Source organism: Paroedura picta, chromosome 5 (genome assembly GCF_049243985.1).
Source record: "Paroedura picta isolate Pp20150507F chromosome 5, Ppicta_v3.0, whole genome shotgun sequence".
Taxonomy (NCBI): domain Eukaryota; kingdom Metazoa; phylum Chordata; class Lepidosauria; order Squamata; family Gekkonidae; genus Paroedura; species Paroedura picta.
In genome coordinates, this window is record NC_135373.1 from 58,593,473 (window position 1) to 58,606,659 (window position 13,187).

Genomic DNA, 13,187 nt, shown 5'->3' on the forward strand with positions numbered 1-13,187 from the left:
TTTTTCAGGTCGTACCAGAAATCTGGGCTGTGCCACAGTCGTCTCTGTGCTTGTGCTACTAACAGATGAGCCTTATACTGGAGACCTAATGATGAGCAGGCGGCAGGCCAGCCGCTGCCTTGGGTTCCACCGTGCTGGCTCAGACAGATTGACAGCTGAGCTTGGATCCCTGGCACAGAGGCACTTCCTGCATAGAGCTCCTGGACTTGTTTGCTGTAAGAGAGCCATTTTGCTAAACAGTGACATGCTTTTCAGCCTGGCTCATGGGTTCTTCCCAATTTCCTTTCTGCAGTCAGCACTCTTGCACTTTCTATAGCTCACTGTTATTGTATAATATTTCTGCCTGTGACAGCAGCTTCTAATTATACACTCTCGTAGGGAAGCTCTTCACTTTGTACCCTGTAAGCTATGTCACTGAGTGTAAGCTTATTACGCGCAGACTCGGTAATTGATCTCTTTGAAATATTTAACAGACGTTCTTGGATCCTGGAGTAGAAAGCTTTCCTGTGGGTTATTTTAGGCTCAAATCAATTATTTATATGTTGAGAGAGCTGCGGAAAGTGAGGCTTGCCCTAAAACACCCTTGAACCAGTTTGCAAAGAAAAGGGGGGGGTGAGATGTGGACAAGAAAATGATTCATTTTCTGTACATTCCACTAGTCATATTTTTTTTTTGACCGGTAAATAGTTATAATGGAACTTAGGTCACATCTGCAGAAGACATATTAATTATACTTTCCCCTCTCCAAATCTTGAGGATTGCAGTTGTGTGGGGAGGAATTGAAAATCTTGGTTGGAGACCCCTTTACAGAGCTGTCCAAAAATGCCCATAGCATTTTATAGTAAAAATATTCGGTGTATTTTCCAGCAGAAATCATTGGCCTTTTGGATCCTGGCAAAAATTTATTAAATGCTGTCTCATGTTGCCAGTTGGCATTCTGAAAATAGTCCAATCCTGCTTTAACCAATATTGATCTTCCCAAGCCCTAGTGGGGGTTTTGCTGGGCTTTCTCCCAACAAACAGAACTATGAGATCAATACAGTGTTCTTCTATACCCTGGTAGTACTCTGCTAAAATATTTTGCCACAGTAGTGACAATGACTATGGAAAAATCCAAAAGCAAATCCCAGTTGGCATGTGATCCTTGACAACTCTCTTGCTTTCATGGGATTATATCCTAAAACTGGTGTGGTAAATCTCCTTGTAAGAATGTCAGGAACTAATTTTGACAGTGTTGTTATTAAAATAGCTGTTGATTAATGTGAGGTATACCTTCAATGTTGGGAAAGGGATATTTATTGTTCCTTGAGAGCTAGCATTTCTTGAAAGAGCACAGTGATATCCATTAATTAAACACCATGTTTGTATTCCCTCCGTGACTAAAAGAATGAGTAACCTGAACATACCCAAAAGGCACAGGGTGTTAATAACCAGTTGTTTGGAACTGCATCACAACCAGCTCCAAGTTGGACAGCTTGGTGCTTACAGAGCTTTTGCCATTCCACCTCCTGGTCCCGGTCTCTGCACGAAGTTGTGGTGCTCGTTTTCTGTGTCACATGGAATACTCATTTGGTCCTCTGAGTGCTACATGTGACAGGTATATTCAGAGCACAGGGCTCTGGCCTTTGCTGCCTTCCATTGGCTTTTTAAATGCCCCTGCCCTAGTAAGGGAAGATTTCCTCAAAGCCCAAGAATCTGTAGCTGCAGATTGAGATTTCATGTGTGACAGGAGAAAAGAAGGGCAAGGATCTTTTTTTCTTTTGCCAGGCCTAAAATATTTTATTTGTTCATTTCTTGCATTTGAAGTACTCTTTGATGACGTCTTTGGCCTGAGATTCTTTGCCATAATCTTTTACAACCACACAACTGCAGCCCACAACTTCACGAGGTTTTCCTTCTCTGTTGATCTTGCAGAGACCTACCCACTCACCCAGTTTCTTGTTGTCATTGACCTTTATCAGGTTGATTTGGTGTTCAGCACAAAGTGCTTCCACAAGCTTCACATACATGGGTTTGTTACAGTTGGATGCAAGAACACAAAGGTGGGCTTGGCGTTTGTCTAAGGCTTTGGCAGCTTCACGAATTCCATGGGCTAAACCATCATGGATAAGTGCAGTCTTTAGCACTTCTTGAAGCGCAGTGTTAACGTCCATTACACCTCCAGCAGCAATGCCTTCCTTGGCCATGGTTGATGGTGACGCTCCCACCCGGGGTTGCTACCAGCTTCCACGGCCCAATGCTGGAAAGGCAGGGCAAGGATCTTTAGTTTGCACTGCTGCTCTCTTTTTCTCCCTTGCCTCGTTTGTTGCATTTTTATCCCACTCTTCCTCCAAGGAGATACGAGGGAAAGTGGCAAGGTGTATATATAGCCCAGTATCATTAGAGTCCAGAAGCTAAGCAGGGTCAGTACTTAGTTGGGAAACCACCATAGAAGAACCCGCAGAGGAAAGCAATGGCAAACCACCTCTGCTTCTTCATTGCTGTGAAAGCCCCTTGCTGGGGTCACCATTAGTTGGTTTCATTTTGGCATTACTTATGTCTGTCTGTCCTCCAGGGAGCACATGGCAGCATGCACAACAATACTCTGAAATACGCTAGAGTGAGACAGTGTTACTGGCCCAAGGTCACCCAAGAAGCTTCAAGATTGCGTGTTTAAACATAGACATCCCTGGGCCTAATCTGGCACCTAAGCACTAAACTCTGCTGGGTCTTATCCCCATAGAATGCTGATGCATCCACCTGGACTGTGCCATGATTTCCTGGCAAAACTATATGTGTATTTTATGTGTTGCTACAAGTTGCTTCTTACTTATGTCAAACCTTTGAATTAATAACCTCCGAAACATCCTATCATCAACAGCCTTCCTCAGGAATTGCAAATGGAAGACTGTGGCTTCCTTTATTGAGTCAATCCATCTCATATTTGGTCTTCATCTCATATAGGTGCCTTCAGTCTCTCCAAACATTATTGTCTTATCCAGTAAGAATTTGTCTTCCCATGGTCTGGCCAGAGTAGAATCCTCTCTGTTTGTTTGTTTATCCTTTTAGGGCACTGCTCCCAGCTTGCTGACTCGTGGTGGCTAACAACAATAAAATAAGAACAAGAAAAGCATAACGCCCCACAATCCCATTACTAAAATCACAGTAAAAAAAAAACTCTCCCCTGATCTGCTCAGCCTCCAGCGATGATGTTATCAGGGAGCCTCAAAGGAGGGGCAAGATCTTGTCAGCTTAACCTCAACCAAAGCTCTGACTTGCAAGCCCTGCAAAAATGTGTTCACTCTGACAGAACCCTCAGCTCTTCTGGGAGTTCATTCCACCAGGCAGGGGCCAGGGCTGGTTGAGGCCAGACAAATTTCATGGGCCTGAATCACCAGCTTATTCAAACCCACAGAATGAAGAGCCCCACAGAGGGCATAGGGAGACACTGGACCGAGACTGCAAATGGCCTTAAAGGTTAATACAAGAACCTTGAACCTTAGTTATTTTTAACTTCTAAGAAAAATTCAGGTTTGATTTGATCTAGAACCCATTTATTTGGGGTGGAAAATATAAGTACAGTAAAATGACTCTTTCAAAAAACAAGGTGAAGGGTAGAGAGAATTAGTATTTGCAAAGGAGGAAAGGACATAATCAACACACACACAAAAAATAACAAATAGATCTCAAATGAAGTTTAGCTGGGTGCCAGTAGGAATAAAGAAGACAGTAAATGGTATGCCTGAATGTTGAATAGATAGCATGCAAATTATTTGCTTATTTGCTTGTAAACCTAGTGAAATGATTTCACATTTTAATGGAGTAGTAGGATGATTAAGCCTCTTGTGGCGCAGAGTGGTAAGGCAGCCGTCTGAAAGCTTTGCCCATAAGGCTGGGAGTTCAATCCCAGCAGCCGGCTCAAGGTTGACTCAGCCTTCCATCTTTCCGAGGTCGGTAAAATGAGTACCCAGCTTGCTGGGGGGTAAACGGTAATGACTGGGGAAGGCACTGGCAAACCACCCCGTATTGAGTCTGCCATGAAAACGCTAGAGGGCGTCACCCCAAGGGTCAGACATGACTCGGTGCTTGCACAGGGGATACCTTTACCTTTACCTTTACCTTTAGGATGTTAGTGCAATGCTGTGAAAGTCCATGAAAAACAAACCATACTTCTGGTACAAAAAGTTTTTTTTAAAGAAAAGTTTGTTTGTTCCATTGTAATTACATATTAATTTCTTAGTAATTGAATTCGTATAACTACTTCCAAAAAAAAGTTTTAGCCACCCAGTCTCTCATATTTGTAGGACATCAAGTATGTACAAGGGATCAGACTTCTGAGTGCTCGTTATACATGAGAACCTACCATTAATTTTTTTTTAAATCACACATTTGGGGCAGATTGCTGTGATTCAGTATCTGGGAATTCCACTAGGGCTGTGAGAAATTGAAGAGATGAATACACTTCCAATTTAATGTTTCTGATCTGTTTGCTGAGATAAGGAAGATTTTGTGCCCAGGATAGCGTGTTCTTCTTCGATGCGTATATTATACTCAAACCAGCGTTGTCTACATTGCCACACTCTAATCAGTTCTTCTGTAAACAAGGCATTGTTCTCTCGAATAAATGTAGGAAAACAGTAATCTTCAAATAATTACAGTATTTAGAAACACAGCATTTAGACCATTCTGTGTACTGTTCAGGGGGTATCAGCCGGCAGCCCTAAATAGCAGGGTTGCGATGCTATTCAGAGTGAGATGACTAATTTCTTGCTTTGCTTTACAGGCCTTACATGTCCATTGGAACACTGCGTGATCAAGTTATTTATCCTGACTCAGTGGATGACATGCATGAAAAGGGATACCAAGACCAGAATCTCGAGTCCATCCTGCAGATTGTTCATTTGAACCACATAGTTCAGAGAGAAGGAGGTACCTGTCTTGTATTGGAGTGGGCAAAAGATGACCAGGGACATCTGGCATATATAATAGTGCAATAGCGCATGCTGTCTTCAGAATTTTATGTTTTTGGTTCCTTTCTTATCCTGGGTTTGCTCTTCATGACAAGTTTGCTAGCATGTAAATTAGTGCATGGCCAGACTTTCTGAAACAAAACACCCTCTTAAAATGTGCGATGATGGAAGCACCAGAGGCTGAGGAGGGGGGCCAGTTTGCCGGCAAGCATTTCACTGCAGAGGCCCCAACCCTGAATCACCAAGCACCACCCACCCACTTGCCCCAGGCGTAGACAGGGATTTTTACGAGGTGTACTGAAATGACTACCATCATTTTCACTGCGAGGTCATCCAAGGATGCCGGAGACAGAGACCTGTATTAGGCTGAAGGAATTTGGAGCCTTCCTCTTACTTAAGAAGCAAGAGACACTTAAGGTGGAATAAGGCTTGAAACTTTGCATACTGGCATGTCCCATGTGCCAATGTGACTCTCTTGTGCTGTCTCCAACCTTCCTTCTGCAAGGCATTCTAGCCCCCTATGCATGACCTTTCACACATTTACTGACTGCATGGAGTGGGAGTGTGGGCACTAGCACTCTGCCCCTTACCCACTTCCGGCTTATGAGCATGGCCTCTGCTAATGAAGGCACTGTTCGCACATACACTCCCCCCCCCCCCCCGTGATTGGGGGTGCTGTTTTACATACATTACTAATCATGCATTTGGATACTATCTCTGCACACAGGAATAGTGCTCATGAGCTGGTGATCACACAGAAGCAGAGCTAGGCTAATGTGCTTGTGTCTGCTCTTCCTCTCTGCACATGCAGTCAATGCATAGAGAGGTTGTGTGTAGAAGCTATTCCATGTTCTTTCTTTATGTGGAGCTCCTGGAAAGACAAGTTGTATTGTTTCCCATCTTCCTGGACATCAATGTGAGTTTGATATTTTGTAAGCCGTATGCATTCATGGCTTGTTACTATACCTTGTGGCAAATTCATAAGTTAATTGTGCATTTTGTGCCTGTTGTACAACCTTTTTTTGTCCTGAATCTGCTACCTATATCGTGTAGCATTATAGAGTTGTATAAACAATTTAGGATTCATTGTGAAATGAAGATTAAATTATTATTTTTAAAGAAAGCCACAGAACTACAAATGCCACCTTTTGTTTTTTAAGTTGGTGTTTGATAAGTTTGTTCTTAAAGGAAGGCAGAGTTTGGTGCTGGTTCAGGGATGGGCCTGTAATGCTCCTTTCTCTTTCTCTACCCCTCATCATACTGCCAGATGTGTCTTTTGATATTAGGTTAGGTCACTGTCTGTCCTGGCTTATGAATGGTGCTTTACTCTTATAGTTTTCTTTCTTTTGTCTTTCTGAAGGATGGGATGCTGTCACAGACTGGAAAGATGTCTTGTCTGGGGGAGAAAAGCAGAGGATGGGCATGGCTCGGATGTTTTACCACAAGTAAGCTTAAAGCATTTGTGTTGAAACAACTGTCAGCTGTGGGTGGAATTTTTACTCCCTCAGAAGAAGGGTAGAGGATCTCCAGGGTTGCAGCGAAGAATCCCTCAACAGGTGTGGGGTCCTGAGGAGAGCATGAGGTCTGTAGCTGGATGAGCATGGAATGCAGCGAGTCTGAACGGTGCAGCAGAAAGGGGGTGAGAAAAAGACCTTCGGAAACTTAGACATTGATTAGCTTCTATCGCTTCCTTCCTTGAGAGCCAAGTTGGTGTAGTGGTTAAGACTGGTGGCCTCAAATCTGGAGAATCGGGCTAGATTCCTCACTCCTCCATATGCAGTCAGTTGGGTGACCTTGAGCCACTCAAAGTTCTCTCACCTACCTCACAGGGTGTCTGTTGTGGGGAGAGATAGGGTAGACCCTTTGAGACTCCTTCGGGTAATAAAAAGTGGGGTCCAAAAAACCAGCTCTTCTTCCTCAAGGAATTGAGAATGGCATATTATGCAGCCCCTCTTCTTTTATTTATGCAATTATTTATTTCCCACCACTCTCAGCCAGGCTGGCTTGTGGTGGGTTACAGAGTAAAACCATGAGGTTTACCCCAAGATAAATTAGAGACACAGTGGCTGGTATAAAGACCCCAGTCAACGAGCCCCATCTGAGGATTTTATTTGTTCATTCAGATACTGAGATCCCACTGTTCTTCCACTTGGGGATCCAAATCAGCTTACGATGTCGATCTCCTTGCCTCCATTTTGTCCTCACAACAATTCTGTGAGGTAGACTGGGATGAACATGTGGACTAGCCCAAAGTGACCCAGCAAGCTTCCATGGCAGAGCAGGGGTTTGAATCCTGGTCTGCCACATCCTAGACTGAAATTCTAATCATGGCACCATGCTGGATCTTATTGCTGAAGCCCAGCCCAAACGCCATAAAAATCCTTTGGGATATTGTCAAGTTTCTTAGTGCATCTTTGACCCCACATCTCATGTGTTTTTTTCTGGGGCTTTAGTTGTTTTTGTTAGGATTTCATTCTATTTTCAGCATTGCTTAACATTTATATGGTGTCACAGAACTCTCACGTGATGTGTAGTTTGACCCTGGCTGTTTTCTAGGGCAGAAGTAGAGTTCTACTGCTGGGAACATCATTCAGAGAGAAATAAGGGCCACACCAGCATGACTTGAGAGGCCAGACAAAAATAGCCAATACAGTCCTATTTTTATTCTTCAGACTACATGTACTTAGTAGCATTTATAGATATCTTCTTGGCTAGGTTATCAGATCTTTGAAATCAATTTCCAGTTTTAAGGGGCTGCCTTTCTGCTTTCCTTAATCTGACCACTGAAGGCAAGCAATGCAACTTTGCCTTTACAACCTTTTGTCTTGTATGTGGGGACAAGGTATTGTTCTGGACACACAAGAGCTGCATTCTCTTGCATCTCTAGAACAGGGGTGTTTAACCCAGAAATGTGTGTGTCGTAGCCAGTGTAACTGAAGCAATTATTCTGAACCAAGAGGCTGTAGTGCATGTGTGGAGAACTCGGTACATACTCCAGGCAACGAGGGTGCTGTAGGCTATTAGGCTGGCTCCCTCAATCCTGTGCCAGGCATTAAGCAGAGGTGGTATTCCAACAAACGAATGAATAACCTATTTATTTTCTGATTGTCAAGGCCCAAGTATGCATTACTCGATGAATGTACAAGTGCTGTCAGCATTGATGTCGAAGGAAAGATATTCCAGGCTGCAAAGGGAGCTGGTATATCCCTGCTTTCAATCACGCACAGGCCGTCTCTTTGGTGAGTCTGCAAGGTTGTTTTGAGTTTGCAGCCAGGCAAAGGATGTTACTCCAAGCTAATGCTACTGTAATGGGTTAGAGTCTGTGGATTTATTCCACTATTGGTGGGAGGCTCTTTACCTTACAGGGAAGCATTATTGTTGGAAGTGTATCTGTACAGGATCGAACCCAGTACTTCATGTGGCTGAGATCAGAGATGACTTATTGTGCCCCCAGCAAGAGGCTTTCAAGGCAAGTGAGAAACAGAGGTGGTTTGCCATTGACATCCTCTGATGTCTTCCTTGGAAGTCTCCCACCTAAGTATGAACGGGGCTCACCCTGCTTAGCTTCTGGCAGGATTGGACTGTACCATTCCACCTTCCCTCCCCCTGTACTTCATAGATATTTTCATTCAGAAGCAACAGCCTTTAGTGTGGATTGTATCCCCTTTTGATACACCAGTTGTTTTATACATAATGCGAAGATGGAAGCGGGTGGGAAACTAGATGGATCGGACTCTCTTTAGCTCTTTAATTCCTCCCCCTCCCCCATTCAAACCCAGTGGACATTGCAGTCAATTTTTTTGAAGTTATGAGTTGTTCTTGTATATTCCATATTTTCTTGAAAGTATCTCCTGAACTGACCATGAGGAAATTCCTTTTTGGCTTTCCTCTCATAAGTTTTGTCCATGGATCAATTCCCTCTTTAAGACATGGATCAAAACAGATTCTGGTTTCCTTTCTAGCAGTGCTGTAATATCATTCTTATCAACTGATGTACTGTTTGTTTTCACCGTCGACACTTGATATCATGTTTATTTTCTCGTTACATATTTGATTATGTGTATCTGTTCATTATGTAGCACCATCACTTGACGGTGTGGCATTCATCTTTGAGTTGCTATTAGAATGGTACTTCTGTTCATTGACACAGAGTTTGCTTTATCTTTCAATGCTGGAAGTGTTATTTTTTCTTCTCCATACATCACATGTACAGCTTCGGTTTTAGTACTCGGTACTTCCAGTTGCAAGGGCCTGCAAGACTGAGCTGTTCCGCCAGGCCTATGGTTGATGCCCAGGTGACCATCAAGGAGTGATGGCCTCACTGCTGAAAACAGAGAGAAGATCTGCCCTCCAAGGATCTCAAAAATCCCCCACAGCTGAAATTAGGCAGGGTGTTACTGTAATTTAGAGCCTCTTGTGGCGCAGAGTGGTAAGGCAGCAGACATGCAGTCTGAAAGCTCTGCCCATGAGGCTGGGAGTTCAATCCCAGCAGCTGGCTCAAGGTTGACTCAGCCTTCCATCCTTCCGAGGTCGGTAAAATGAGTACCCAGCTTGCTGGGGGGTAAACGGTAATGACTGGGGAAGGCACTGGCAAACCACCCCGTATTGAGTCTGCCATGAAAACGCTAGAGTAGCGATCCCCAACCTGGGGGCCTCGGACCACATGTGGTCCGTCGACTAATTGGAGGTGGGCCGCGAAGGATGCCTCCCCCCCCCCCCCGGCCCTTTACAACACACTTCGGATGTCATTGTCTCCCATCACTCCCAGATGGACTATCTCGTTGCAGAGAAACAAGCTCAGGGTTCCCATTGATTTGTCATTGTCATGAGTTAAAATTTTCATGAAAATAAAATGTTCCTTATGTTCATTGTTGTGGCGTGTCTGTATCTTATTTTGAAGGGATGTTTAAACATTACCATAGCGATCAGAGAGCGTTAGGGCAGTGGTTGAGAGTAGAGGAGTAAACTACCCTCCCCACCGGACCTCAGTAAAATTGTCAAGCGTTGAGTGGTCCCCAGTGATAAAAAGGTTGGGGACCACTGCGCTAGAGGATGTCACCCCAAGGGTCAGACATGACTAGGTGCTTGCACAGGGGATAAAAGGTAAAGGTATCCCCTGTGCAAGCACCGGGTCATGTCTGGTTAATCTCTCAGCACAGGGGATACCTTTACCTTTACTGTAATTTATAAAAAAATGTTTTAATGTTCATATTTTGATTTTATTTTGAGATTGATTGTTTTCAACCATGTTGTTGCCTGCCCTGGGCGGGATACAAAAGTAAAGTTTATTATTATTACTCCCCACACACACACCTGACTTAGTAGGGGTCTCCCTTTTCTCTCTTTCCTTGCTTATTTTTCCCCACTGAAGGTTACTGACTAATTATCCCGCTGGTGTTCCAACTTCCATTGCGGAGTTTCTCAGTGTGTCTTTTTTGTCTTTCTGCAGGAAATACCACACACACTTGCTGCAGTTTGATGGGGAAGGAGGCTGGCGCTTTGAACAGCTGGACACTGCTATCCGCTTAACCCTCAGTGAGGAGAAACAAAGACTGGAATCTCAGCTTGCAGGAATGCCAAAAATGCAGCAAAGACTGAACGAACTTTGCAAAATCTTAGGGGAGGACTCTGTGCTGAAAACTATGGATAAAGAGGAATAAATGTTTCCATTTAGATTTTTCAGAGGTTTTTTTTTCTTTTAAAGTCCAAATGCACTATGATTCCTGAGAGACACTTTGGCTTGCATGTATTGTGATCAGCTTCAGAGTGCAAGTCGACCAACGGGATGCTTTCATAAATCTGCGGTCCACCTAGTTGAAAGGATGGAAGTGGTTCAAGTTAGTGCTGTGCCGAATTTTGGTGAATTTTGAATGAAACAAGAACAGTGGGCTTTCAAGGGCAGCTTGAAGTCTCTTGGAAACCAATTCCCTCTGCCTTTGTGGTCTCTTGCCTTTTTTTTTTTTTTTTTGCATCTGTGTTTGATTGACCCCAAAGTTCTTCTGGTCTGACAGAATTTTTATTCCTTCTTGCATAATCCCAGCCAGTTGGGGAATCACAGTGTCCATGCCTCAGATCAGAGGTGGCTGCAAAACACTATGACTGAAAAGGGGGTGGGGGGAACTGTCTGATTGGACTCTGAATGAGGGATGTCTACACATCCCCTTGGCTCTAGACCCAGGCCAAGCCTTTCCTGTCTTGCTGCTCTGTGCTGGTTGTTTCACTACCCACCACCATTGTGTGGCAGGAACCTTCTCCTCAGGCTAGCTGTGGTTGCATGTAGTGGTGTCTGACTGATTGTGGTAGAATGGGGATATTTATCCAGCTGTACGTCAGAATGAAGTGTCAATGGATCACATTTGCTTTTGTAGACCTCTCCTGTTGCCCACCCAAATGTGGGTACTCTTCATTTGCAGGGTATTGCTTCCAGTAGATGCACATGAAGAGTCACACAGGAATGCGTATCGGCATCTCTGCTTTGCCCCGGTGGCATAATCAGGCTTGTGTATGGTAATAAGGGTGTGAGAGTAGTATTTGGCAGACCCCTTCTTCAATCCTATGCAGATTTCCTTGTCCCACTGCAGTCTTCTGCGACCCCCAAAACTGTGGTCCCGTGAGACAGTGGACCTCCCCCCCCAAAGAAAACACTGTGTGGGGACAAATAGTGAGCGTTGCGCTGAGAGACAGGAATCAGCAAAGTTGTCCTCTCTCTTCTGCAAGTAAGCGTAACAGCAAGGGAGGTCAGGATAAATGCCTCAGGTCTGAATACCCACTCTGCCTTGAACTTCGTTCCCTGACCTTGGGCTGGTTAATCTCTCAGCCTCACCGACTTCACAGGACTGTTGTGATGGTAGAAGAACAGGGAAGGGAGAATTTATGCCACCACAAGCTCCTTGGAGCCAGGACATGATTAAACAACAACAAAAAGCACTAGACAGTATGTTGGCTGGATTGGGGGAGATAAGTATCACCCGTTACTCTGATAATAGGAATGTGTCCTCTCCTCTACTGGACATCTTCTGCATTGTGGACAGGTTCTCACAGAAGAAGTGCAAAAAGTGGTAGCTGATTGAACAGGCTGTGTATGGATAAGTGTGAGAGGAGGTGGGAAATATGATCCCCTCCGAATTTAGGCTCAGCACTAGTTTGAACCCAGGGAAATCAACCAGGAGCATGCTTTATGTGTTCATAGTACTTTATCCTAGTGAGGCAAACGCTTCTTGCTCCAGGGAAAGCTATTTGTGTGGTTAGACTGCCTCAGCAGATTCTAGCTTCAAAGCCAGTAGGCAGAATGTTCCTTCCCACCCTGCTGCTGCGTGCATATGATATGCCCCTGTGTGTCCAGCAGATCAGGGATGGAGCAACACAAGTGCAGGGCTAGGGTATTCAGGTGCATGCAAAAAACGGATGTGGGGGTGGACCCAGGAATGTTTTTTTTAACCCGTGTAAAACTGACCTCCTGTTTTGAAACATAACGCATGTCAGTAGCTGTCAGCTGTATTTGCTTAGCAAAATAATAAAATGACAGGCGGCTTAGAAATAACTGTCGTGGCAAGAACAGCCCAGCCTCCTGTTCTGTGCATGTGGAAGGATAACAAGAAACGCATGTGGTGTGCATGAATGCCCAGTGTGCCACAAGGCAAATTCGGAAGAGAACCTTTTTCTTGTCTTTTCGCTGAAGGATATGCATTCATACACCATGTAGTCTAATTGGTGAGATGGACATGAAATTGGATGACTTCTTGCTTTTCTAATGATATGCTAAGCTACCTTTAGTCATTGTTAAACTCTGCCTAATGCATCAATAGGAGCTAGATGTGCTCCAACCCTATGATGTCCTACAATTACTATGAATGGTATGTAACATGACAGAGATCCCCTGGAGAAAATGGCTGCTTTGGAGGGGGGGACTCCATAGCATTTCACTCCACTGAGGTCCCTCCCTGCCCGAAATCCCACCCACTCCCAGCTCCACCCCTAAAGTCTCCAGGCCTTTCCCAACCCTGACCTGGCAACCCTAATCCTAATAAGGGTTTAACTAGCTGATCTCCGTTTTTTTGAGATCACTGTAGCTGTCTTGCAGTGCCATCCTAGGCAGAGTTGCACCCTTCAACACAGATTGACCTTGGACCTAGAAGAGTGTAACCCAATTTAGGATGGTGCTGGTAGAATATACAAAGCAGAAGAAGGGGCGAGACAGGGCTCATCTCCCCAGAACTTCTCATGTATTGTCTTCTCGGG

General features: G+C 44.4%; 1 protein-coding gene and 1 pseudogene across 2 annotated transcripts in view; one reads left to right on the forward strand and one right to left on the reverse strand.

Annotated features, from left to right (window-relative positions):
* Positions 1-12,489, forward strand: part of ABCD2 (ATP binding cassette subfamily D member 2) — a 41,301-nt gene extending 28,812 nt beyond the window's left edge. For both annotated transcript variants that reach the window (XM_077338201.1, XM_077338202.1), the window contains 4 exons: positions 4,763-4,908; positions 6,310-6,394; positions 8,063-8,188; positions 10,399-12,489. In XM_077338201.1, coding sequence (XP_077194316.1) covers positions 4,763-4,908; positions 6,310-6,394; positions 8,063-8,188; positions 10,399-10,609 — 568 coding nt within the window. In that variant the 3' untranslated portion in view covers positions 10,610-12,489. The remainder of the gene's footprint in view (positions 1-4,762; positions 4,909-6,309; positions 6,395-8,062; positions 8,189-10,398) is intronic.
* Positions 1,788-2,242, reverse strand: LOC143837843 (small ribosomal subunit protein eS12 pseudogene; annotated as a pseudogene).
* Positions 12,490-13,187: the final 698 nt, after the last annotated feature.